The 24,566-nt window shown below is 41.0% G+C and overlaps 1 protein-coding gene and 1 pseudogene across 1 annotated transcript; both read right to left on the bottom strand.

Annotated features, from left to right (window-relative positions):
- Positions 1-934: 934 nt before the first annotated feature.
- On the bottom strand, positions 935-6,969 carry LOC116253303 (phosphate transporter PHO1-like; annotated as a pseudogene).
- Positions 6,970-12,351: 5,382 nt separating this feature from the next.
- On the bottom strand, positions 12,352-24,217 carry LOC116252815 (phosphate transporter PHO1-like). The gene is made up of 14 exons (XM_031627370.2): positions 23,600-24,217; positions 22,556-22,862; positions 19,410-19,752; positions 18,918-18,966; positions 18,295-18,366; positions 17,324-17,453; positions 15,596-15,716; positions 15,124-15,373; positions 14,739-14,843; positions 14,565-14,609; positions 14,179-14,331; positions 13,796-14,074; positions 13,270-13,406; positions 12,352-13,184 (listed from the first exon to the last, which is right to left on the bottom strand). The coding sequence occupies exons 1-14, from the start codon at positions 23,843-23,845 to the stop codon at positions 13,094-13,096; spliced, it is 2,328 nt and encodes a 775-aa protein (XP_031483230.1). The 5' UTR covers positions 23,846-24,217; the 3' UTR covers positions 12,352-13,093.
- Positions 24,218-24,566: the final 349 nt, after the last annotated feature.

The raw sequence follows: 24,566 nt of genomic DNA, 5'->3' as shown, positions 1-24,566 counted from the left end.
ATTGTAAGTGTTCACCACATTTTCTTTCAAACCAATCGAACACAAGCTTAATTATTTGTTCATCAATATAAAAGTAGGAGGGCCCATTTGAAACAAACCAGGTTTTATGTTTTGCCATAAAAGGGAAGATGAAAGCAACTGCTTTCTTGGGACATAAGCCTCGGGCAAGTTGAAATCGAGTGCAGCTAATGCCACCATAAGGAGGCTTCAAAAGGAATTACCCAAAAAAAAAAGAATGTTATTCAGTTATTGGAACGAAATACATCCATGCGCATCTTTCCAAACAAACACATACATTCTTTTATGTATAAGAATATTTATGAGATCTAAATAAAATAAGAACAAGTTTGGTTGAGGAGCATTTGAGGGGTTGTATGTGCGTGTGCATATATATATATATATATATATATATATATATATATATATATATATATATATATATATATATATATATATATATATATATATAGAGAGAGAGAGAGAGAGAGAGAGAGAGAGAGAGATCGGTCTATTTCTTCATAGTAGCTAAAAATAATTTTTAAGCTATTTTCCGGTCAATACTGCACAAGATTTTCTTCTCTTTGTGGAAAAGTTGTTCATTTCATTTTTCCATTTTTTTCTTGGGTAATACAACAGTTTGCTCTTGAATCTGCAACATATTTGTATAAGCCTTGAATAATGGCAATCAAACATCTGATTATTGACTAACTAAATTTGTGAAATAATCTTTATGTTAATATCCTTAACTATGTATATATCCATGGCTCAATGCGATCCTCAATATGCCGCTGTTCCCTGGGAATCAACGGCGCCTCTGCTCAATCTGGGATGTGGAAGAGCAATCGACGCCAACGAACAAGAATCCGCTATCTACACGTCTCCACCCCTTAATCAAATTATGCTCCAAGAAATTGATCTATGAAGCAGCAAAATCTTAGTCATCATCTTCCATCTCGCGGAAGGGAAGCGGCATTGTCTTCACAGCCCTGAACTTGCCAACATTGTTCAAGTGTTCATTCTCCACCCTGTTAAGAACGATGCATGAGTTACTACTAGCTGACTGCTTTCCATCACCATCCCAAGAACAAACATCATAAACATATTATACCCAGTTTTGCTGTCAAAAAAATCAGGAGTGGAGATAGAAATTTTTAAATAAAAGGCATTGATAAATATTTTTTGAGGTGGACACATTGCCCACACCTGCCTCCGCACCAGTAAAGAACATGTATATGAAGATAGATACCTATAGAAATTCCACTGGCCGCGGCGGATCACCTCAACAGAAGCTAGCGCAAATTCGAGCAATCTATGATCTATATGCCGAATGTTAACGTTCATGACTGCTTCGACCCAAGCAATCCTAAGAACGAAGTTCACCACCTGAAACGCATGCGAGAAGAAGCATATGAATCGCTTGTTAAGAAAAAAAAAAAAGCAACATCAGGAACTCTATTAATTAGTATTTACTTGGTAATCAGTTCCACCTAATTAAGAGCTACTTAAAGTTGAAGAAGGTCAAGGCTTCAGCTCCAGGATGTCCGTTGGAGCTTGTTTGATTTAGCGTTCTCAAGATAATGACAACGCGCGGGATGGTGGTGTACATGAGGAGGCTCACATATAAGGTGAACGGAAGCTAGAAATAAATTCTTATGGAGAAACGCGTGTTCCTGCACATTCATTTGTAAATGAATCATGGAATCCGCACAGAGCAGTGAGCCTGATTCTTGCGTGAACTTGGTTTCCTATGAATCTATGCTCATAGTTCAAGAACTTGGTCATGCTTAAAGATACACTTTCACAGAGTATTTCCTTGACATCAAAGGATACGCGGACAGTTTTTTGTTCATAAGCATTATATTTATAATTAAACAGTACTCGGCGGGCACTAGATTCATAAAATCTAGCTAGCTGCACATTTTATCTCAACTATTGCAATTACAGATCCATAATTTTGGTGAAACATGAGTTTTAATCGACTTATGTTTCAATTTGGTCAAACAGTTTGTTCACAGCCTTTTCTTAAACAAATTAATTAATCAGTGATACAGTTATGACAATTCATGCAAACGACATGGCTCACAGATGATGAGGGCCGGAAATAAAATATAGGAAACTGAGAATATAATGGAATTAGATGCATAAGCATGAGGTTACTCACAATTGCTACGTAGTAAAAAGTCTTCCTCTTTAGAATGAGCTCATCCCTCAGCCATGGATTTTTGGATCTTGGGTTGAGAAGGCCCCAGTCCTTGACAAGATCCCAGTAGATCTGGTAAGTGGTTACCAAGGTTGAGGTGATCACAACAATGGCCAGCCACAAGGTAGTGGGATACCTTGCATATGCGATTCTGGCTCCAGCTGCTACCATGGTTGACACATACTTGCCCAAATTTTCCAAGTGGCCTAAATCGCCTTCATCAAACCATCTTCTTGCACACTGACAAGCATCAGCAAGTTTCAATTAATATGGAAGCCAAGAAAGGAAGCACTGCAATAATACCTGTGCTCATATAATACAATGTTGGGAGACAGAGTTTCATTATTATTTTCCTTCACTGAAAGAGTTCATGTGTATGGAGGGTACATTACAATATACATATATGGAGGAGCTTTATAGTCTCACCTGTATCGCACGCCAATAGTAAGGCAAGAAAGAAATGGCATAGGCGAACTCCTTGTAGAAGAACTTGCGATTTGTGCACGTCTGAGGGTGATGAGTCTTGAAGCCGGTTGCAAACATATAGCAGGCTGTGAGCTCCATGTGCCTGAACGACGTCACCTGTATATATGCAATGGAGAAAGAAGGTCGATGAGCTAAGGTTCAAGTAAGTGCCCATTAAAAAGTAAGAGTAGACTAACAAATATCACCTCTCTTCTGAAAAGGAAAATGTGAGAAAAAAACAAGAAAACTAATTAAGACTTATGATCTGCCATAAATATTTAGTGCATGTCTGCTCACTATAGTGAAGAACTTGAAAAGGAGTCAAAATGGTTACCTGACTGGTAAACTGATCTGCCATAAAGAAGTCTGCCATCACCACCTGCAAAAAAGGTCACAAATTGGCAACATACCAGTGGATCAGTTTTAAGTTGTCTAATGGCAGGCAAAAGGAGTCGATCTACACATGAATCCTAATTTTTCCTTTTTATATAAGGAGGAGCCAAGCTACACCCCAGTTGCTGCCCATCTGGACTAATTAAGCTTCATTTACTTATTGCTAAACGAGCTTGACTAGGTCACCTTTTGTTGCGACTAATCTCTTGCACTATCAATATTAATCTTCAAATTGGAAATATAACTAAGATGAGGGGGCTTGCCTTGTAGAAGGGTGAGCAAATGATGTGGCGCAGGACACGGAGGAAGAAGTAGCGAGTGGAGCGGTAGAAGACGTTCAGGGGGAAGATGAGAACGGCTGTCAGTATCTGCATGTGTACCAAATCCCATAGCCATAAGATCAAAATGTCTCATATTGATGGCTCTAAACTATATAACACACAAATATGTATAGTTAAGATTTTTAAGTTCATATACTTCTTTTCCTTTTCAATATTAGTTAGACTATTAACTGTTCCCACCAAGTATTTGTAGGAACAATTTCATGAATCTGCTTCAAACTTTAGAGCTCATACACTAAACGATATGTTACTGTTGCCAAAACAACTTTCATGGACTCTATTTTGTTCTGCAGCTAATAAGGCTTACCAACAGGAGGATGCGAGGAATGTTATCGGCGAATGAAGGCGAAAATCCATTGGTTTTGAGAATGAGATGGACCACCGTGCTACAGGCGACAAGTGCCATGAAAGAGGCGCCAATGAGGAAGGCATCGCTGGGCTTGAGGGAGGTGGTGGGGGAGAAGTCGAAGATGAAGTTGTAGTTGATCCTGCTCCTCCTCCACGCCCATAGGTTGAATCCATACACTACCATGTGCAGGCTGATGAGTATTAAGATGCTGAAAAAAAAATCAAATTCCAATTCACAGCCTGTCATATCACTATATATCGCCGCAAACCGTAGAAATTAACCCACTCATAGATTGAGCGAATAAATGGCCGTAGATGGCATATACTATTTTCAATACATACCTGAGCAGAGGGTAGATGGTCTCCAAGTAAGGTATTTCGTTGTTGGAAAAGTAGGATCCCGACAGGTGGGCCAAGAAGGCGTAGACTGTGAATAGCATCACACAGCAGCCCATGAGGAGACCTGCGCCAGCGAACTAAATCAGCACCCCTTACTAGTTCAAGATGATCGTAAAAGAAATTGAGTTAAGGGAACAAGCTCGTGCAATGCTTCCTTACCAACGAAAAAGGTGACGATCTTGGAACTTTTTTGCTGGTCTCGGGGTCTTAGGTACTTCATAGCGCTTCTCCGGTCATTACCAGCAAAGTGCTTGGTGAAAATGGACTCCACCTCCTCTGCCAATCTGACTACCTGCATGTCGTTAATGATGTTTCAGACGTCGACACATTGCAAGGTTCATTAATTCCATTTCTTCAGTAACATATATTACTAACCGTTCGCTTGTACAAGCCAAAAAAAAAAACAAGTAGGAAGATTACCTTGTCTGAAGTAATAAAGACTGATGTTCTCACTGTTGGCAAATATATCGCAGAAGCATTCTCACTACACACCTGAATAATGACAATAAAGCAAGTACTATTTAGTTCATCGAGAAAATTGAACGTAATATTTGTGGCAATGATCCTAACTTTTTCTCAAGTAACGAGAGAGAGAGAGAGAGAGAGAGAGAGAGAGAGAGTACCTTATCAAACTTTTTGAGTATCTTCGTAAACGCCTGGAAATTTAGAGTGCTGTCAATTTTTTCAAATAAGAACAAAAGAAAATGTCATCATCAAATCCTCAAACCCAACCAGCAAATATGCAAGACGAAGAAAGAGAAATTGAGATCTCCACGCCCCACGATCAGTAGAGAGGTTTTGCCATATGACTGGACATTACAGGGTTTGGTGAAATTGAATCGCAGCCGTCCATCACAAGCCAGACATACAGAGTAATATACTCAGCGTAAGGGCAATCAACGGTCGTGATTCAGTATCCCCAACTTCCTGGGAAACACATTTGCATCCATGCACGTCCGCGAACCTGTAGGATTTCAGCAGGGAGAGCTCCTTGTACAGCTCGACGTAGGCACCACGGATCATCTTCTCGGCGTGCCGGACCTTCTTGCGGTTGATTGCCGCGAATCCGTTGTTCACATCCTCGCGCAGTGCCTGGAACAAGGCGGACAGAGCTCTGCTGGGCGTGGTTGCGGGTATCTCGATCTTCATTCCGCCGGATACCAGCGCCTTGGCCTTCGAGCCCTTCGTCCTGGCACTGAGCACGGGGCTCGCCCTTCCCGCCATCTCCGACGACGTCACTATCTCTGTCACCGCCTCCAATGACTCCGCCGCCCTCCCTGCAATGACGTGAAACCGTCAGATCTCCCCACTCACTTGCTGACGCCATCGGTTATGTTCTCTTTTGCCTGGCGTATTCTAATTCCCATCCCAGCGTTTCCCTTTACAGAAATATTATACCACTGCACAGACGCGCACATATATGATATTTTACAAGAACACTGCATGCATCTTTTAAAATAACGACGATCGGAAATTTAAAGGCCATACCATGAAATAAGATTATTAGCATATACAACTTTTTTTTTATATTTTATAAGTTCATTTCTGATCTTGTTATACTTTGTCCTTCAGAATATTTTTGGACTTTTTCTTGAGAAAAGATGAAAATGGAACTTCAATCCGAAATATCACTTGCTGATTTTGATTCGATGTTTCGGACGAGGACAACTTTCCTAAGCGAATTCTTCGGTTTTCGTTCTCCTATGGCTGCAGTCTCTATCATCCAAGCGCACCATCTTTTAAATCAATAAATAAGGAGAGAAAAACAAGCACAGATGAGCAGAAATAATTGGAAGTTACCCGAGAATTCCGATCCCTGACGGGACAGCGAGACCGGGCGGGGCGACAAGGGAATAGAGTGGACCCTGGACGAGGGAGACTTCCGATAGCGCTCGTGGATCAAGCGTTTGATGTCAAGGAGGATGTGGAGCTGCTTTTTGAGGATCTCTCCTCTCTCCAGGAACTCGCTTTCCTTGCTTCTGTAGAATCGATTCACCTTTTTCAGCTCCTCCTCCAAGCATTCGAAGAATTCCTTCACCTCGGCATCCAGCGTGGTCAGAGTCTCCAGTTTCGGATCGCAACAGTTCTCCACATCCACCCTCATCACCTGGTATTAAAGACATCAAATAGTAAACACAGTGCCATTAAGCCAAAATCTGTGTTGGGAAACCAGATGATTCCCCCAGTTGCGTCAGCCAAGGAAAAATAATATGTACATCATCTTTGGGAGAGTTAAACTCGAGAACTCTACGTGAAACAACCGGCTCTCCAAGTTCAACTTTCTAGTTGAACAACTTCCTGGGCAATGAACGACTAGTGCTGGAACAAGCCTTCTCCATTGCTGGAGAAATTAACAAAGCATGGTTATATTAAAGGCCATAAGGCTTGTAGTTTCACTCCTCCACTAGAATATCATTAATTCCTGTAGCTAGTCAACGTGCGTGATCCTGTTTTTACATGTCCTCTTCGTTCACCATCTTCAAGTCGCCGTGCATATAGTATATCAGTGTGTGCATGCGCGCGCGCGCGCGTGGGTGTGTGTGTGTGTGTGAGCGAGAGAGAGAGAGAGAGAGAGACCTGAGCGACGGCGTCGTCTTTCTCATCCTCATGGATCTGTTTATCAGAGATATTTTCCTCGAGACGTCGCACTGGCCGCAAGAAGGAGAGCCCTTGCTCTTTACCGGCGGGAGCGGCACAGAAGCCCGCCGATTTCCGTTGCACTTTGATATTCTTCACTCTCTTCTTCAGTGCCCAGTAGTCCACAAAAGCGTCTCTCCACTCGGGGATCAGTTTAGCTTCCAGCTCCTTTGCGAATTTCACCATTGCCTCTAATAGTCTATCTGCGCAGTTAGGTCGCTATCGAGAGAGAAGAAGACGAGAAGAAGGAAGGGGGTGTGGCTATCGCTGTTGCAGTGGCTGTGGCCGGCGCTTTTTATAGAGAATGAAGAGAGAGACAAAGAGAGAATGGCGTTCATGGAAAAGGATCCTTGCTAGTAAGCCCATCAGATCTGCTTTTGCTTCAAAACGGGTGGGCTGGGGCCAATAATATGCTCCGCCGGGTACTGTGTGTGAGGCATTTATCGCGTCAGCTGTCACCTGGTCTTGCCTCGGTCGTCATGTCAATGCTGCAGACTCCGCGGTCATCTTCCCGTCAATGGCGGACGACTAGAGAAGAAAACCGAACCTGCACTAAACAAAAATAATAAGGTTGCCATATTTTAAACTTTTTTTTTATATAAAAGTATGTACTGAAACTAACTGGGTTTTGATATGGTGATGAAAAACGTGAACCTTCCAAAATTTTCATCCAACATTTAAATTTTGGTAAGAGAAGCCTTACATAATGTAAAGCTGTCCAATTTGTTAAGACTGTAAACAAAATTTATATTTGACAACGCTCTATATGTCATAGCTATAACATAATTGTATTGTATGAACTTTTTTTTTCAAGTATCTTCAAAAACTCATTTTTCGTCATCCAAACACAAACCAAGTCTTGGAAAGTGAAAACCGTGTTTTTGCATTATCATCCAAACAAGTAAACCAGGTTGTAAAAACTCATTTGGAAACCAAGTTTTAGAAAAATAAAGTTTTTTCAAAGTGTCATCCAAACACTTCTTAATACTTACATAATTTTCTTTTCATTTTTTAAATTTTACGGAAATCATTTTAGTCATTATACGTTGCTGTACATACACATGGTTGTGCACTTAACGAGTTTCAGATTTGGCGCATGCACCAATACACAATCAGCATCTTGCTTATAAAGGGCTCATATGTAAGTGGAAGAAACCAATGTCCAGTACGTCGCCTCATTTTTTTGTCATTAGACAACGGTTGAAAAGAATAAACAACCAAGTGTAGCTATAAAGCGCCATATAGCTAACATGGCTGTTAACTGATCGGAATCGGAATAATGGTTTAATTAATCTGCCTTGGCTACACGTATATGAGGCCGTACTTTGCGCTTTTCTAGAAGCGACAAGAAGCGCCTCTTGTTTTTCCGGCTGCGTCTTGAAAGTTGCGTTCAAAGAAGGCAGCATTGCTCGCGTTGGAGTTTGTAATGTTATCTATGGCCATTCGCGTTTCTCATGTTGGAGTTTATAATGTTATCTCTGACCATGCGCGTTGCTTCATTGGCCGCTTCTATCCGGCTACCTATCGTCAAGACCCGTGGGTACAATACTTCTGTTTCTCCTGTTCAAAATTCTTGTACATGGTGAAGGAGATTTTCAGCTTTGGCATTTGCACCAAAACGCAATCAGCGTCTTGCTTATAAAGGGCTCTTATATAAGTGGAAGAAACCAATGTCTATCACGTCGCCTCTTCTTTTTTTTTTTGTGATTAGACAACGATTGAATAGAATAAAAAACCGAGTGTAAGTAACCTCGGCTCAACGTGCTTAGAACAAGAAGAAGATAAAGAACTAAAACGCCATATAACTAATATGGCCGTAAACAGATCGGATTCGGGATACTGGTTTAATTAATTTGCCTTGGTTGTTGTTTTTCCATTGCCGGACAAGCCTGTACTTTTTGGCCAACCCCCGCTTTTCTAGAGGCCAGTTCAGCCAAGCAGTGGCGCAGCTTGTGCTTTTCTGTGGGTGCGTCTCGAAAGTTGTGTTCAAAGAAGGCAGCATTGCTGACGTTGTAGTTTCTATAATGTTATCTCTGCCCGTGCCGATTGGTTCGGATGCCCTTTTATTTCTTTTGGCCGCTTGTATCTGGCCACCTATCGTCAAGTCCGGCGGGCACTATTTTTTCGTTGCACCTGTTTAAAATCTTCCTACATGGTGAAAAAGATACGAATGTTGAGAAAAACGTGTTGGGGACTTACTATGCTTGGTCCATCCACTGCTCAGCATTGCTGGGAAATTAATTGGGATCAATTCGATGAGTTAAAAAAAAATAATGCAAGATACATCATGGTCATTAGTTCACATTTCCTTGAAACGTACAATTATTGACACTTCAGTGAGTTCCTCTTTGATGCACGTGGGGATTCGCTTGGGTTAAGTGCAATTCTTTAGATGCGCATAAAGATGTGCGTGGGTTAAAAGCAATTCTTTAGATAGATGCATATAATGTGCTCACAACTGCGTAGGGTCACGTGAGGATGAAAAAGTGAAAGCTTGTCGTCGAATATGAAAATGGCTCACCACCTTGCTTAATGAGATATAATCAACAGCTAGAGGTGATAGTATATCGAGTGCTTAGCACTCATCATCTAGTTTATGGTTCCAAATAAAAGTTTTGGCTACATTAAAATTGAACTAAGGCTAATTGAAGACTTCGGAAACCTTTAACGCCGCGTAAACCAAATATGTTTGAAAAATTCAAGTCATACCAACACGGTGAATGTGAAGAAATAGGCCATTGTTTGGGCAATAATGAGCCAAGCTAGTATTGTGGTGAATCCTCAGCTATGTAGTCATGCATTATGATAGGCCCAACTCAAACTCAACCACTGTGTTGTTTTCCTCCTGAATATATAGGTTAATGGATCAAGATATGACAGGCAGGTCGGTAGCCTTAAAGAAGACTTAATACGGAGAGAAAAAATCCCGGCTTTGTGAAAGAAAAAATTACCTTTGACAAAAAATAAAAACACCCCCTTCATACCGAATTCAATACTTTGCCACGTTTGCACTATACTGTCTTGTGTGTGCCTGCTTCCTCAAACGCACTCACGGCGGAAGGATCAAGTGCTGGAACGGCCATTTGAGAGAATTGATGTGCTACACAGCAGTCAAATCCACCAAACCATATGTTGGTAAATGAGATCTTTTAAGAAAGTGAGTTGCAAGGAAATGGCAGAACAAATTTGGAGATTGGCCAAAGTCCCAAGGAGTTGTATAGTGATAAAATGTATATTGCTCGATGTTCCGGCTTTCTCAGAATACAAGTGTTCGCAAAAAGGCCGTGAACCAGACTTTCACGAAATAAATGGGAGATCTACGGCGTATAAACTTGATTTCTGTGTTTATAATGTTGCCCAGCTTGATCCAGTGAAAAGATGCACGAACATCAGAATAATTAATATCCCAATTACTTGCGGGTCTTAGCTTGGAATATGGAACCATTTGAAGCCAAATTCTTCAGGCCTTTGAACTGCTGTCTTTGAGCGTGGTTTGTTCAATTATTTTGAGAAATGAATCGAGCAAAAAAAAAAAAAAAGTGATGAATCCCACAAAAGGAAATATTCCAATAAAGATAAAACTAACACTGAGCAAGTGGCATTTCATGGATTTGATAAGAGTGGAGATGGAAAATGGAGAAACAGAACTAGATATTTTTGTTCTCATTGTAAAAAGTAGGTTCACAATGGAGGACAGTATTGGGGTTCTGATTGAAAGCCAACTTCCATGAAGTGATTCCTTCGCTGTAGCTAAAATTTTTGCCAAAGGTATAAAATCTGATACACCTGATTTACCTTTCATTTTGGGAATATTAAATGTGCTTTTCTGCAGTGTTAAGAACAGCAGATTGCTGTGGCTGCATCAGCAATTTTAGCCATGCATCCAGCATGTTTCAAAAGGTAAGGCCTTTATGATGCAAAACATGGGTCTAAAAAGGAGATGCCTAAAGCTGTGGACTTATTCTGGAATAGATTGAAATAGCATCCGCTTAACTGCAGTTGGTGCTCGAACAACCTGTCAAAAGTCAGCAACTGGCTTCAAACCAGAACCTTATGGGGCCAATGGAGCGACGGCCAGGAAGTTCCTTTCAACATTCATATAGCACCCTGGTCGAGGAAGGGGAAATAGGGAGTAGCTGTCCTGGTGAGGAATCAAGCGGGCGGTTTTGTTTATGCGGAAGCTGTTCGGCAGGATCCCAGTGATGGTGTTCCAGAAGATGATGTTTTATTGAATTGCATTGAGGCTGTTGGGCTCACTTATACCGGGGAGGGGGTGATCGTCCTAAAGGCCAACAATGGAAACTTGAAGGCTTTGCAGCGTGGCGAAATAAACGTCTCTCTGAAGATCAAAACCGAACGACTGCTGATATGCTGCTTGACAATTTTCAGATCAGGAAGGGATGGCCTGCAGCGGAAGTGGTTCACCTACTACTTTCTGTTTCAGAATCTGTTGCATTCGAATGACAAACAGATTGGTTGTTTAATAAAGCATAATTAAACACTCGATATGAAATATAGCTGCCTGTAAGTACTCCTTTCAAATGCTTGTTTTAGGTAGAAAATGGGCTTTTAATTCTTTTTCCCCTTGTAATCAATCAAACAGTTCTTCCACAGGCGGATCACATGACATGGCTCAGGACGTGAGGCCCACAAACAACATGTGAGAACCTGTGAATATAATGGAAGATGCATATATGCATGAGGTTACTCACAAGTGCTACATAGTAAAAAGTCTTCTTCTTTAGAGTGAGTTCATCCCTCAGCCATGGATTTTTTTATCTTGGGTTGAGAAGGCCCCAGTCCTTGACAAAATCCCAATAGAGCTGGCAACTGGTTGCCATTGTTGAGGTGATGGCAACCACAACGGAGTGGGATGCCTTGTATATGTGATTCAGCCGCTATCATGGCTGACATATAGTTGCCCAAATTTGCTAAGTGGTTCAAATCGCCTTCATCGAACCATCTTCTTGCACACTGACAAGCATCAACACGTTTGACGGGAGGAAAAGAGCAGTGTTAGCTAGGATACGTAATAAAATTAAACAAGATTGTTAAAACTCATTAAAAAACTTGGTTTGCATGAAACCAAGTCTTTTTGTTAAATGAGGGTGTCATCCAAATGGCCACTAAATATATTTCTTTCTTTCCTTTTTTTTTTTTTTCAAAGTTTTTTAGTAGACACCTGAACACTGATATGTTTTCGTTTAAATTAATGCGCGACATACTCTAGTTGGTTCCGCCCTAATCCATACACGTCAAAAGAAACCAGCTCACATTTCCTTTTGGCGAGGTTCATAAATAATGTTGAAGATCATTGGTTGATTGTCATTGTGGATATAATATTAGTATTCACTTGAACGATGTAAGCTGCTTGTTGATCGTGCTTTCTGGCAGAGAAGTGCTTTACTCTAAGGTTAATGCTTGCCCCCAACTCTTAGGCCTCGTTTCATTCGCCCTCATCTCTTCTATCAAACTTCACTATTTTGATCGTAAAACGGTTTTAGTTTTTCTAGCTGAGTTAAACAACCATCAAGAGGAGCAATTCTGGGAAACGTAAACAACCATCAAAAGAGCAATTCTGAGGAACTTACATGGAAACGTACTTAATTTTATTTACATGCCTATTCTGATGCTGGCAAAGCGGTACTCCACCTACCTTTCGAGATCAAAATTAAAACAAAGCAACCAGTTACCCCACCTTTGGCATTTTGTTTTTTTCCTCTCTGACGTCCTCTTTCAATGACAGTAGCAAAGAGAGCTGTTTACTCTTCAATGCCCAGGAAAATGATTTAGCTTTTGGATGGGTCAAACCAAAATTTGTGGTTCTCTGTTTCTGCAAACAGAGTAAACTAGCCTTTTCAATTGATTTGCAGCTCAAGCCATTTCGACAAGGGGTTTTCCCCTTTCAGATAAGCACTCATTGTTTTTTTCTTTTCTTTTTTCCCCCCATTTGCTGAGTACTACTAGTGTGGAATTTGGACTGCTCTGCTTCCAACCATTAGAAGGCATGGATGATAGTTCAATCTTTTGGGAAATCCCGGGAACCAATCATGCTCAAATTCCAAATGCCATTATCTACAAAACCAACCTATTTGATCCTTAGCGTCATGAATACAAGCCCATGGTCCCTTTCAGAAGGGACCATTGTTCAGCAAGGCCCTACAAGAACGATGGATCCAATGAACATGAATCGACCGCATGATTGAGTTGGGATCTTTTGGCTCGGCTTTGTCCTGCCCCACTAATTGAATCACAAGCCCATAATCATCAATCAAGCATCAGCAGGTCTAATAATCTTCTTGCAGCAGTCTTAATCATCTTCTTCCATCTCGCGGAATGGCAGCGGCACTGTCTTCACTGCCCTGAACTTGCCCACATTATTCAAGTGCTCATTCTCTAACCTGCTGAGAAAATGGTCAGTGCTAATCACTTAACCTCAAGAAAATAGATCGCGAAACACAGCACAAATATGCATGAAAATTTTACCTATAGTAATTCCAGTGTCCGCGGCGGATCACCTCAAGTGAAGCTAATAAAAAATCCACCACTCTGTGGTCAACCTTGCCGGCGTTAATGTGCATGACTGCTTCCACCCAAGCAAGCCTAAGCACGAAGTTTATACCCTGACATACATGCCGACACGCATTTTTATCATTTTCCTTCTTTCTAACCAAAACCAGCAAAGTGGGCTAAACCAAAAATTTTGTTCTTTGTGAACTTGGTTATATTTTGCTCTAGTAGTGGAACTGTGGAACATTCAAGTTAATGAACTTGGATGAATTTTAGGGTTCGTGAACTTGGGTCGTGCTTAATCGGCACGGTGACAGAGACAAATAAGAGAAAGTTCATCATAGATATCAAATTGATGCAAACAAGAGCACAACCTAGAAATCAAACTGGGATTTTTGGGAAAGCCAGGCAGGACGATTAATTGCTTTTCCAGATGTCTAAGACACCTGTGTCGGTGACGCACATGAGATCTGAAGAAATAATGGCAGAAGATGCTACTTACAATTGCAGCATAGTAAGCACTCTTGCGCTTGAGAATGAGATCATCCCTCAGCCATGGATTCTTGGACCTTGGGTTGAGTAGCCCCCAGTCCTTCACAAAGTCCCAGTAGAGCTGGTAGATGGTTGCCACTGTGGAGGTGATGACAACAAGGGCCAACCACAAAGGGGTAGGCTGCATTGCAAATGTCAGTCTGGCTCCAGCCGCTAGCATGGCTGAGACATACTTGCCCAGGTTTGCTATGTGGGTCAGGTCTCCTTCGTCGAACCATCTTCTTGCACACTGACCAGCATCCATAAATTTCAGAAAAATATGTACTACAGAGAAAAGTCTATGCATTTTTGTATGTTTTTTTTTTTTTTCTGTAGGGGATTTCCATATCGCACCTGCATGGCACGCCAGTAGTAAGGCATGAAAGAAATGACATAAGCCAGCTCCTTGTAGAGCTTGCTGTTGGTGCATGTCTGTGAATGATGAGTTTTGAAGCCGCCCACAAGGAAATAGCAGGCTGTGAACTCCATGTGCCTTAGCAGTGGCACCTGCAACATACAAGAGACGTTGTCCTTTAGCTTTTTAAAAGATCATGTAAGTCTCAACATATAAATTTTAATTTTAAAGCTTTAAATTTTCTTTGACTCAATTGTACAATTCTTTTCCAATTAAAGAATATACGAGGAACATGAGTTTTTTCAGCAGTCACAAATTCTTGGCTATCGACGTTAAACTGTTGACAACTGTCGCTAAGACTTGAAAAAGGTAGAGCAAGTAATACCTGACTAGTTAGCTGATCCGCCATAAAGAAATCCACCATTACCACCTGCAAGCAATTCATACTGAATTAGTGTCTGACCACCACATCGGTTTTCAAGTCTAGTAATCAAGAATGGATTGAATTTATAACTCGAGCTATATATATGGATTATAGAGTGAAAGAGAGAGAACTTGCCTTGTAGAATGGTGAGCATATGATGTTGCGCATGACACGGAGGAAGTAGTAGCGGGTGGAGCGGTAAAAGATGTTGAGAGGGCAGATAAGCAAGCCGGTGAAGATCTGAGCACCAAATGCCATCCATAAGTTGAGAAATGAGAAAGAAGCTAGGCTATGAATTCATGTCCAGTTAAGCAGTAAACACCGCCAATTAAAACAAACAAGAAGATTGTGTATAGATTATGTCTTCCACTATTAGGTGAAACTGAAGGACCGCCAATGCAATGGGCGCACAAAACAGAGTGTTTGGAAACATTTTTCATCAAAATCTCAAATGCAAAGCTTCACATTCCTAAAATTTCTTAATATGTTAAAGAGCGAAGCATTCCGCCGATGGACTTACCAGGAGGAGGACACCAGGGATGGCATCGACATACTGTGGGGAGAAGCCATTTGTGCGGAGGATGAGGTGAGCCACCATTCCGCCGATGACCAGCGTCATGATGGAGGTGCAGATGAGGAAGACGTCCCTGTACTTGAGGGCGGTGGTGGGGGAGAACTCGAAGATGAAGGTGTAGTTGATCCTGGTGCTTCTCCATGCGCAGACGTTGCATCCATACAGGAATACATGCAGGCTGATCAGCGCGAACATGCTGCCACATAAATCATTCCATTGAAGCTACTCTGATTCGATTTCAGGCAGTACTGGGAAAGCTTAATTTCATGATGGCAACTTAATTAATTCATGTCTCATGGATATTTAAGTAACGATGAAAGTTTTCAATTTGTGTCCCTTCAAAACCAGGTAGAAAAAGTTTCAAAATTGACTATATATATATATATATATGCATGGGTAGGGCAGGTGGGTGCGCTACCTGAAGACGGGGTAGACGGTTTCCATGTAATCAGATTGGGTGGAGGAGGAGTACATGCCGGAGAGGTGGGCCAGGAAAGCATAGACGGTGAAGAGGGTCAAGAAGCAGCCCGTGAACAGACCTGCACAATGAAAAAGTAATGTTCAAAAACTAAAATAAAGGCTGAATAAATGAACGACGGAAACCGTTGATGATTCGTGGATATTCGTAGTCTCTTTTCTGCTCTGATCTAAAGGCTAAAGCGGCCTGTGATGCTTCCAAGTGCTTTCAACCAAAAAATGAGGGTGAGAGCGAGAAAGGAAGGCCAGTCGATCACGCTAAAGATGTTTCCAAGCACCCAAATTTATGCAGAAAAAGCTGCAATAATTTTAGGGACTGAAGCACAAAAGGAAATGGAGGAAAAATAACGGAAAATGATTGAAATGAAAATGAAAAAGAAGTACCGTGTTTAGATAGAAATGAAAAGAAAGGATATAATTTATATTAGATAGAAATGAAAGAAAAGAATATAATTTATAATACTTTAAAATAATATTCATATCATTTAAAATGTTTAAAAAATTAAGAGGGGTATAAATGGTAGAAAGAGACAGGTTTCATTTCTTTTTCAATAAGTCTAATTTTGGAGGGCTTAGATTTACATTACACTTTCCTTTTTTTTTCATCTCTTTCTTTTTTTCTCCCTTCTCAACTAAACAAACTTTTTAATTTTCTTTCTTTTTTTCTCCTTTTTAATTAATCAACCAAACAAAAGATTTATTGTTCAATCCCTCCCTTTCCCTTCAACCAAAGAGGGCGTAAAAGGTTTTTAGTCAACCGAGAAAAACAATCATGTGTCAAAACTTAAAAGCCAAATAGTTTTATCCATTTTAGGGCCTCATTCCCATCGCCAGAAGTTTTCCAACATAAATGGTGTATCCTATAGTTAGTCTTACATTAAAAAACACTCATATAATTTCTCTTTATAGTTTAGGTTTCAAAGTTATCCCCATTTTCTATTTATATCTAAAAATCGGAAATGGAATGCACCTATTCAATTAAACCTAACTTGTATCCGCCAGTGTGTGTCTGTGTCAGTAGGTGTTGAACAATTAATTGCTAGATGATCTTGACCATCGATTTGGTTCACATAAATTTTTGAAAAAAAAAATAAGAAAAAAAACATTTTAGTAATTCAGTATATTTCTTTTTTCTCAACCTCAGTATAGAAAAATTCAAACGCCAAGGTCATTCTTGATTCTTAAGAGTCTGGTTTACCAGTGTGTCTGTCAATCATAACAAACCGTTTTATGAATTTGTTCATATAATACTACAAAATTATGTGAATATGCCCAAATACCAATGGTACTTGTAGTATGCTCAAGAGTGTTATGATCAAAATGCTCTCGTTAAAGTGAAAAAATATGACTTTTGAAAGAACAGGATAAAATGAGAATTGTAAAAATATTTAAAAACTAAATATACAAAACTTTAAAAAAATATATGTTTGTTCTTTCTTTCACCAGCGGTCGGCTGTCACAGAAAAGCCAATGAAGTAAACTATGTGTTGGTTCACCGCCATGTGGTATGCACGGGCGCAATATCACAAACTTTTTGTGCAATGGTTGTCAAACGTGCTGGCACTTAGTAGGTAGTGTTGAAGGCAATTTCATAGATACAGGTGGCCAGGAAGAAATGATGCGTCCGTGCAATCGGGTCACGCGCGTGGAGTGGATCAAACTTGCATACCTACTAAAAAGGTGATCATGTGGGAGTCCTTTTGGCTTTGGGGCCTCAAGAACTTCATTGCTCTTTTCCGATCATTGCTAGCAAAGTGCCTGGTGAATATGGATTCCACCTCGTCCGCCAACTTAACAATCTGCCCAACAACAGCATTTCACATCATTTTTAACTACTATCACCATCCAACAAAACTTTTCTCTCTCTCTCTCTCTCTCTCTCTAAAATGTCACTGCCTTTTTTACTTTACATATTTGTCGCATGCACAAAAACTCGATCCCAGTTCTTAGTAACATAGCTTAAACCACACACATGGTGCCAAGGGATCAGTTCTTCATTTTTAGAACGGCACCTCCAACTAGTAAAGGCCGGTGACATGCAATGCACGTGCATGTGTGTGTGGTTATGCTGTTACACCAGCAGCATAACTCATCAATCAGATACTTTCATTTTATAATGGATCACGCTTTTTTACTTTTAAATAAAAAAAATAATTTGTTAATATTTCATTGAAATAGTACTGACAGTGCCACATTTTAGATAAATGTCGGTTGCCAAAGAGAGGAAACTGCGACAGTGCGGCAGCTCCCTTGCCTTAGAATTATATACATGCTGACCAGGATTCCCAATATCTTTAAGGGACACTACTAAGTTACTTGCGTGTACCCACCAAGATAACTGACCTTTGTGCACCCACTAAGATACACTGGCTTTCCTTTTAGCTTGTTTAAAAGATACCAGCACTAGCCATGCACGGGTACGTTCCCCTTCCATCTTTCTTTGCCTTTATAATGGGTATGTGCTTACACCTACAGCACTATGTGCAGAACCCCACTATGTTATAGAGAAATGTCCATGACTCAGGTGTATGATTCATGTGAGGAAAGTCAGCTCGACGATATTGTCTGGATCTCGTGAAATTGACATGCTATTGCATTATATCAGTAACTTCCAAGAAAAAAAAGTAAGGGAGAGAATACCTTGTCTGAACTCAAAAAATGCGATCTTTTCACTGCTTTCAAATACGTTGCAGAAGCTTGCCGACTCGAAACCTGGGTGTTTAGAACAGAGACACGCTAGTTAGATGACCAAGATATTTAACGAAATTATGAAACTATCTAGTTTGCATATCTTTAATGATGGACTCTGAGATCATTCGTCACTCAGAGAAAAATAAAAGATTATAATAAAGATGGATGGCAAAGCCAACTAGGAACCAAGAAATTAACAGTAAAACTTTTGAATTTAATACTGTATTATGAGCAGACAGAATGTCTTAAAATAGATGCTAAAGTTTGAAAAGAAAGTTCCCTATGCTGCACACGCAATCTGGCCTCTCCTTTTGTTTTCTTTCGTTTTTTCTTGGTGCAGTTGAAGCCAAGTATGGAAGAGCTACGTTCATTGTTTAAATTGTCTCAAACAATATAGATGCAATTTTTTTTCTATTTATCTCTTTGCGTTCAGTGCAACTTTGTCTCTGCTACGTTTATTGCCCTTACTCATCGGAGAGGACAGAAAGGCAGGCTTTATATATATATATTGCTGATCGTTCTAGAAGCGATACCAGAACAAAAGGAGGGAGCGGGAGAGAGAGAGAGAGCACCTTATCAAATTTCTTGAGTATCTTCGTGAACGCCACAAGATTTAGAGAGCTGCCAATTTTAAATAAAAACAAAAAAAAAAACGTCACAATCTAACCTCCAAAACAAATTAACGACACTAACATAAAATAATAAAGGGAAAGCGAAGAACCAACGTAATCTCTAATGTCCTAACTAGGAGATGGGAGATTTTATCAGACGTAATGTCACCACTGAAGCCGGGCAACCAACAAGAGTCCAGATTCAGTACTCTTGCTGACCATCGGCCCATGATCAGTCCCAGGAGCTACTAAGCCCACTGGACGACAGAACCTTACAGTGACTTTCCTACTGAGTTTTAAAGGATTTTCATCTCAGTATTTCTACATATTTTCACAAAGGCGACCATACACAGATTAATGCTGGCTTTTCTTAAAAGAAACAACAGGAAAGCGAACACTAATTCTTGAAACATTGAACAGAACAAGTCTTTAATTAACACAACACAGGCCCACCTGTAGGTCTTGAGGAGGCCGAGGCCCCTGTAGAGCTCGACGTAGGCGCCGCGGATCATCTTCTCTGCGCACTGGACCTTTTTCCGGTTGAGTGCCTCGCCGGAGCCGTCCTTCTTGGGCGTGGTGACCACGTCCTCCCACAGCGACTGGGTGAGGGCGGAGAGGGCCCTGGTGGGCGTGGTCGCCGGTATGTCGATCCGCATGCCCCCGGGCCCCACCGCCTTGTTGGCCTTCCCTCCCTTGCTGCCGGGCTTGACCTTCCCCCTTCCCACCGGGCCCATCACCCTCTCCACCGCCACCATCGGCGACTCCCCGCCCGTGTCGTCTGCCTCCGTCGCGCTCTCTGCAGATCAAAAGCAGAACTGTCAATTCCATTCCTCATTGAGATGGCGAACTTCTTTCCCTTTCTTCTCCTTTTACCTACCTTCCTTCTCATTTTTGTCGTTTTGGTCATTAATGGAGAGAAAGAAAGTGCCCGCTCCACTGAGAGGGAAAGAGGGAAGAGCGGGCTCACGCAAAACGAAGGGGAAGGTGGGAGACCCCTTCGTTTCGTTTTCGTGCGCCTCCGTCTCTCATGAATTCCGTGGTGAAAGGTATGCAAAGGAATCGACATATTTTAATTTCGCTGTTGATCTCATCTCAAACCCATTTAATTTGACTTTCAACGAAATTTGGATCTAATTATCAATCGGATTCAGATCTTATGTACTGTTTCATCATGGAATATGAACTTGAATCCGAAAGTTGATTGGGAATTCAGTAAAAATTCAACCCAGTTTCATACAAATGCCGGATCTAATGCTAATTAGATTCGAAGTCAAATAAAAATATTCATACCGAAGTCTGAATCTGAATCCTGATCCAATTAAACATATCCAATTAGTCTACTTAAGGAACAATTGGATCTGACCCGAATCCAAACCATTTAGATGCGGGGGAACGTTATAAAAAAATGTGTCAAGCCTATGTTTTGAGGTTGGGGCAGGACCTCAGAGGTGAGCACCAACGTCGGAATTTCTCTTCTCGTGTATACGGTCTAAGAATGTTAAAAAAAGTTTCTATTCAATAAAAGTCTCAGTGCCATTATGTGGAGTTCGATCGGGTTGCTTGTTAAAAAAAAAAAAAAAAGATACAAAAATAATTTAAAAGGTTTAGTTGGCCAAGGGTACGTCTTTTGCTTGATGAAGTTTCTGTTATATTTAATACAAAATTTGGCTTCCGATTTTGAGTACTTTTACCGAAAGTTAGTAGCGATTGATTGTGATCTTCAATTAAACCTGTGAGCACACAATAAACATCTTTTAAAGCTTAATAAAACGAACAAGTAAACATGGTTTGCATTTTTTTCTCCATGTCAAAGGTTTCGTGATTGATCGTTTTTCGTGATTCTACCGATTCCCTAAAGTTTTACCCCTAACCATGAATTATTTATTCATATCCTTATTCTCTTAAACAAACTAAAAATCCAAAGGTATTTTTTGGAGTAATTAGAAGATAAACAATTACAACTAATAATGCAAAGTACAAATTGCAATACAAAATTGAAAGTAAAAAAAAAAATCCAAACATCTTACATGGTGGTCTTACTCAGAATCTTGGCAGTGATTTGCTTTAGACATGTTCGATGACACCCAAAAAAAAAAATGTTTGAAAAAATGGTTTTTTGAAAATTGATTTGTGAACTCGATTGACACAACCCAAGTAACACCCCGACAGGAGCAATTCATTCAGTCCACGTCACCTGGTTTTGGAAGCCAAACGTCCAAGCACTACCTTAAAAATTTTATTTCTAAAGTTTTGCCAAAAGAAGTTCAGCATAATTAAACAGTTTAAAAAAAAAAAAAAGAGTAGCTGAACATCCAAAACCTAAGAAGAGCTTTACTAGTTTTAAATACCACATCAAAGGAGGACTTGTTTATTTATATGGATATTTAGAGCGAGTAAAAATATATAAATGTGTGAAGTAATAAATCATTCAAAAAAGGTTCAACAATCACATCTGTTATTTTTGAAAAGGCCAATAACAATTTATATGTTAAATTAAAAAAGCAATTTTATATGTCCAATTTTTTTTTCTATTTAGTTAACTTATGCAAATTAATCAACTTTACTATATGGTTAATAAATCGATTTATATTGTAACACCTCAAAATTTTAGTGTTGTATTGAAAATTACGATGGATCTTCAAAGGTTTATAAAAAAGGTTGTTAAATAGTTGGTTGTCTTGATTCTTAATCTTTTTAACGTTGACTGCTAGAGAACTCATTAGAATCTATTAGGTCATGAGGCTGAGCGCCTGAAAGTGGGTCGAGTCGTTACATACATAATCATTATATTGTTATTTTTAGTTGACACGTTTTGAATTATATAAGTAGCTTAAATTATATAATTAATATCTTAAATTATTTTGTGTAAAATTGCTTTTTGAAAAAGTGAATGGCAACTATGGTAAAGAGATTGAGTGATTCGAAACTGCTAAATGGACTACTCGAAGAACCGGATCGAGAAATGGGTTCAACTACTAAAACTTGTCAATCAGTTCACGAGTTTTCAAGAATCGTGACGTTACCATCTAAAGTTCTGGCATTTCCAATTACATACACATGTATAGTTCGGGCAGATGCATGATCAGATATCCCGTTCAGAATTGACAGAATATACCGTCTCCAACATATACTCGTCTAACATATAGCCCAAAGGCGGCCCTACGCTATCCCACTTTTTACTAAAACTCGTTTAATACGGTCGCAAATTGAATATACCGGTTTCCTCAGAAAGAAATTAAAGTTATTGTTGACAAGTTCTGCACTCAAGAGTGGAGAGCAAATAATCTAATCATGCTTATTGAAAAGAAAATTAGAAAAAATAAAATATAAACATGCATTTCTTTTTATTTCTTCTCTTGAGTTGTTTACCGTTTTAACTCGGACCTTTTTTAATCAATTACCAGGGAAAAAAAAAGTACTAAGTCAGTTAATGATGTTTCAACTTTCAAGATAGAGTCTTATGTGCAATCGCCACCAGCTGTCTTTTTCATGCAAGTACAGCGTGTTTGATACATCAACTTTGAAACAGAGAGAAATGGAGCCTAAAGAAAGACAGCACCTGCAACTACAACGACAGGAGCAAGAAGTCAGCGGGTTACCGGTAAATTCGGAGCCTCGAAGGGACGGCGACATGGAACCCGGCGGCGACGTCCCGCAGCCGCTCTTGGATGAGTACATCTTCCGGTGGCGTTCATGGAGAACGCGCTTGAGATCGAGGAGGATGTGGAGCTGCTTGTTGAGGATCTCCCCTCTCTCCAGGAACTCAGCCTCCTTGGTTCTGTAGAATTGGTTGACCTTGTTCAGTTGCTCGTCCAAGCGTACGAAGAATTCCTTCACTTCGTCGTCCTCCGTGAACAAGGTCTCCAGATCCGTCTCGTACCAATTCTCCTCATCCCCTCCTCTTACCTGTGAACCAATAAAATCTGGGACTTAGAATATTCAGCTCTAAGGTCGATGGACCTTGAAGGATATCTATTGGCGTCACGAAGAGGCGGTCGATAAAGGTGTAATAAGAAGCCTGACGGAATCATTGAGCTTGGCACACGACAACGATACCACCGAAGAATCAATCTCCTTTTAGGTTCAATGTCTGCCCGTCCCTTTTTCTTCTCGTCTGCCATCTTTGCACACAGAGAGAGAAAGAGAGACAGGGATTGGCGCACGTCTTTTGTACGACGAGTACGTCTGAGACTCTGAAGACTCATTTCCTTTTTAGAACAAAATCTCATTTTTCAGTATTTGTCCAATATGGTATGCAATCTGTTCATATGGTAGAAAGGGAGAGAGCATTTCGTAGCCTAACGTTACGTGACAGAGAAAAGAGAGAGAGCAATGGAAGAGGTGAAGGAAAATGAGAAACCAAAAAGAGGGAACATGCACTGGAGGATTGAGGCACCACCGCAACGGAAAGCTCCGGCGACCGTATTCCCTTCCGTCACCCCTCCACCGCCAATTCAACGGAAAAACAGAAACCGAAAAGGAAAAAGCGTCCACATCTCTAGCAAGCGATGGAGCGAATGCTCACACCACTCCACGTAGCAATTTCCAGAGCCCCAAAAGGAGAGGCAACAAAGCCATTCTCAAACATAACCGCCTTCGTCCATTATCTATCTCTAGAGAGAGAGAGAGAGAGAGAGAGATACCTGAATGATGTCTCCATCCATCTCGCCTTTCCGAAACAATTTATCGGCGATCTGCAGCCCGACGCGACGTAAGGGATTCAAGAGGGAGAAGACTCCTCCCCCATCCCCGCGTGCGGCGTTGACAACCGCCGATTCCCGGAGCAGTTTGATCTTCTTCACGTTCTTCTTGAGTGCCCAGTAGTTTACAAACGCGTCTTTCCACTCGGGGATCAGTTGTGCCTCCAGCTCCTTCGAGAACTTCACCATCTCTATCCGCAGTTGGAGCGAGAGAGAGAGAGAGAGAGAGAGAGAAAGAAAGAGCAATGGTTACAGCGAGCGAGGGGTATGGTGTTGAGTGTGCTTTTTCATTTATAGAGAACGGCAATTGGCAGCATATGGAGAGAAGGAGAGAGAAGAGGTGTTGCAATTTGCACAGCTTTGCTTTCGCGTGAAAGCTTCGTCAGTGCGCCAAGCCAGCACTCCGCATGACGGCGGATCGTAGTCCTCGGAGAGGAGAGGAGAGGGATGCCATTGTGCTATAACGGCGATCGCAGCATCGAAAGAGTCCCCTTCCTGTGGCCGACCGCCTCATGCATTTAGTGCGTCGCCAACCCCGTCCGTCCCTTGTGCCGTCAACGGTGCAGATTCGTAAGCTCACCGGCGCGTTAAAGAACGACGGCCTTGAGAAAAGGACAAACTCACCTGCACGGTAATAACTGTCCCGCATACGCATTGCCTCAGCCAGCTCCGGGTCTCGGGTTTCAGATCCAACAAAGATCCAGTCTCAAGTTTGGGTCTTCCCGTAAAATCAGACCCGAATTCCGCTCCATGTTTTGCGTGAAAGTCTGAAGTGGACCCACGATGATGGTTGGCGCAAGTCTGTGAGATCTCTGGTGGGGATCCAATATTTCTCGGTGGCGGGCCTCCCGGAGTGCGGACTATAACTAAGTGCTGACATAGGATAGCGAATAAGTATGGGGATGGGAAC

Source organism: Nymphaea colorata, chromosome 4 (assembly GCF_008831285.2).
Source record: "Nymphaea colorata isolate Beijing-Zhang1983 chromosome 4, ASM883128v2, whole genome shotgun sequence".
Lineage (NCBI taxonomy): Eukaryota > Viridiplantae > Streptophyta > Magnoliopsida > Nymphaeales > Nymphaeaceae > Nymphaea > Nymphaea colorata.
This window is presented reverse-complemented; position numbering and strand designations above follow the sequence as displayed.

What these genes read in the sequence shown, in the direction of transcription:
- LOC116252815 (XM_031627370.2), bottom strand. Translation starts at nt 23,845, where the DNA reads ATGGTGAAGTTCTCGAAGGAGCTGGAGGCACAACTGATCCCCGAGTGG. An exon ending in ACTACTGGCGTGCCATGCAG is followed by an intron (nt 14,075 to 14,178) that starts GTGCGATATGGA and finishes GATGCTGGTCAG; the next exon opens with TGTGCAAGAAGATGGTTCGA. An exon ending in GTGCTTACTATGCTGCAATT is followed by an intron (nt 13,407 to 13,795) that starts GTAAGTAGCATC and finishes CATGTATGTCAG; the next exon opens with GGTATAAACTTCGTGCTTAG.